Source organism: Ursus maritimus, unplaced genomic scaffold (genome assembly GCF_017311325.1).
Source record: "Ursus maritimus isolate PB19 unplaced genomic scaffold, ASM1731132v1 scaffold_23, whole genome shotgun sequence".
Lineage (NCBI taxonomy): Eukaryota > Metazoa > Chordata > Mammalia > Carnivora > Ursidae > Ursus > Ursus maritimus.
In genome coordinates, this window is record NW_024424786.1 from 34,964,568 (window position 1) to 34,966,095 (window position 1,528).

Genomic DNA, 1,528 nt, shown 5'->3' on the forward strand with positions numbered 1-1,528 from the left:
TACAAACTTACAAAATTTAGAAAGTGGGACATGATCCATGAAGATCCTTCAGTTTTAGCAATGTATAACTATATAGATAATTCATGCATTAAATTTTGTGTCAAGCTCACACTTGAGATCTGAGTAATATGAAGTAAGCATTATTGGTATAACGAAACCATGCACATCTATCTATGTGTCTATCATCTTTCTATGTATCTCTTTCAATTTCACTTAGATTACCTGTTTGTTTTTTATTCTATTTCTTTACTTCTTATCCCTACAGGGCTTCCTGTGATTCCCCAACAACACCCATGGGAAACAACACGGAAGTGACTGAGTTCATCCTGCTGGGACTAACCGATGCCCCAGAGCTGCAGATCCCCCTCTTTATCATGTTCACTCTCATTTACCTCATCACTCTGGTTGGAAACATGGGAATGATTGTCTTGATTCTCTTGGACTCCCGTCTCCACACGCCCATGTACTTTTTCCTCAGTAATCTGTCTCTGGTGGACTTTTGTTACTCTACGGCTGTCACTCCCAAAGTGATGGCTGGGCTCCTTGTGGGAGACAAGGTCATCTCCTACAATGCATGTGCTGCTCAGATGTTCTTTTTTGTAGCCTTGGCCACCGTGGAAAATTTCCTCTTGGCCTCAATGGCTTATGACCGTTTTGCAGCAGTGTGCAAACCCCTCCACTACACCACGACCATGACAACAACTGTATGTGCCTGTCTGGCCATAGGCTCCTACATCTATGGTTTCCTGAATGCCTCCATCCACATTCGGGACACGTTCAGTCTGTCTTTCTGCATGTCCAGTCTGGTCCATCACTTTTTCTGTGATGTTCCAGCAGTCATGGTTCTCTCTTGCTCTGATAGACATGTCAGTGAGCTGGTTCTTGTTGTTGTAGCAAGTTTCAACATCTTTTTTGCTCTCCTCATTATCTTGATTTCCTACCTGTTCATTTTTATCACCATCCTGACGATGCACTCAGCTGAGGGATATCAGAAGGCTTTGTCCACCTGTGCCTCCCACCTCACTGCAGTGTCCATCTTCTATGGGACAGTCATCTTCATGTATGTGCAGCCCAGCTCCAGCCACTCCATGGACACAGACAAAATCGCATCCATGTTCTACACTATGGTCATCCCCATGCTGAACCCCCTGGTCTACAGCCTGAGGAACAAAGAGGTTAAAACTGCATTCAAGAAGGTGGTTGAGAAGGCAAAATTGTCTCTAGGCTTTGCCTCTTAAAGTGTAGGATCCACAGTGACCTGTGTCATTGCTGTCAGGTCTCTAACATGCAATAACCATTTTAATGCTCACACTGCACCTAAATTACTGAGGTGATGCCATTTCTTGTTCAAAAATCTATCATCTTGGGGCGCCTGGGTGGCACAGCGGTTGAGCGTCTGCCTTTGGCTCAGGGCGTGATCCCGGCATTATGGGATCGAGCCCCACATCAGGCTCCTCTGCTATGAGCCTGCTTCTTCCTCTCTCACTCCCTCTGCTTGTGTTCCCTCTCTCGCTGGCTGTCTCTATCT

General features: G+C 45.6%; 1 protein-coding gene across 1 annotated transcript; it reads left to right on the forward strand.

Moving 5' to 3' along the window:
• Window positions 1-293: 293 nt before the first annotated feature.
• Window positions 294-1,238, forward strand: LOC103666265 (olfactory receptor 5B3-like). The gene has a single exon (XM_008694280.1). It carries the CDS (start codon window positions 294-296, stop codon window positions 1,236-1,238), a length of 945 nt encoding a protein of 314 aa, XP_008692502.1.
• Window positions 1,239-1,528: the final 290 nt, after the last annotated feature.

Coding starts and splice junctions, on each gene's coding strand:
- LOC103666265 (XM_008694280.1), top strand. CDS start 294: ATGGGAAACAACACGGAAGTGACTGAGTTCATCCTGCTGGGACTAACC.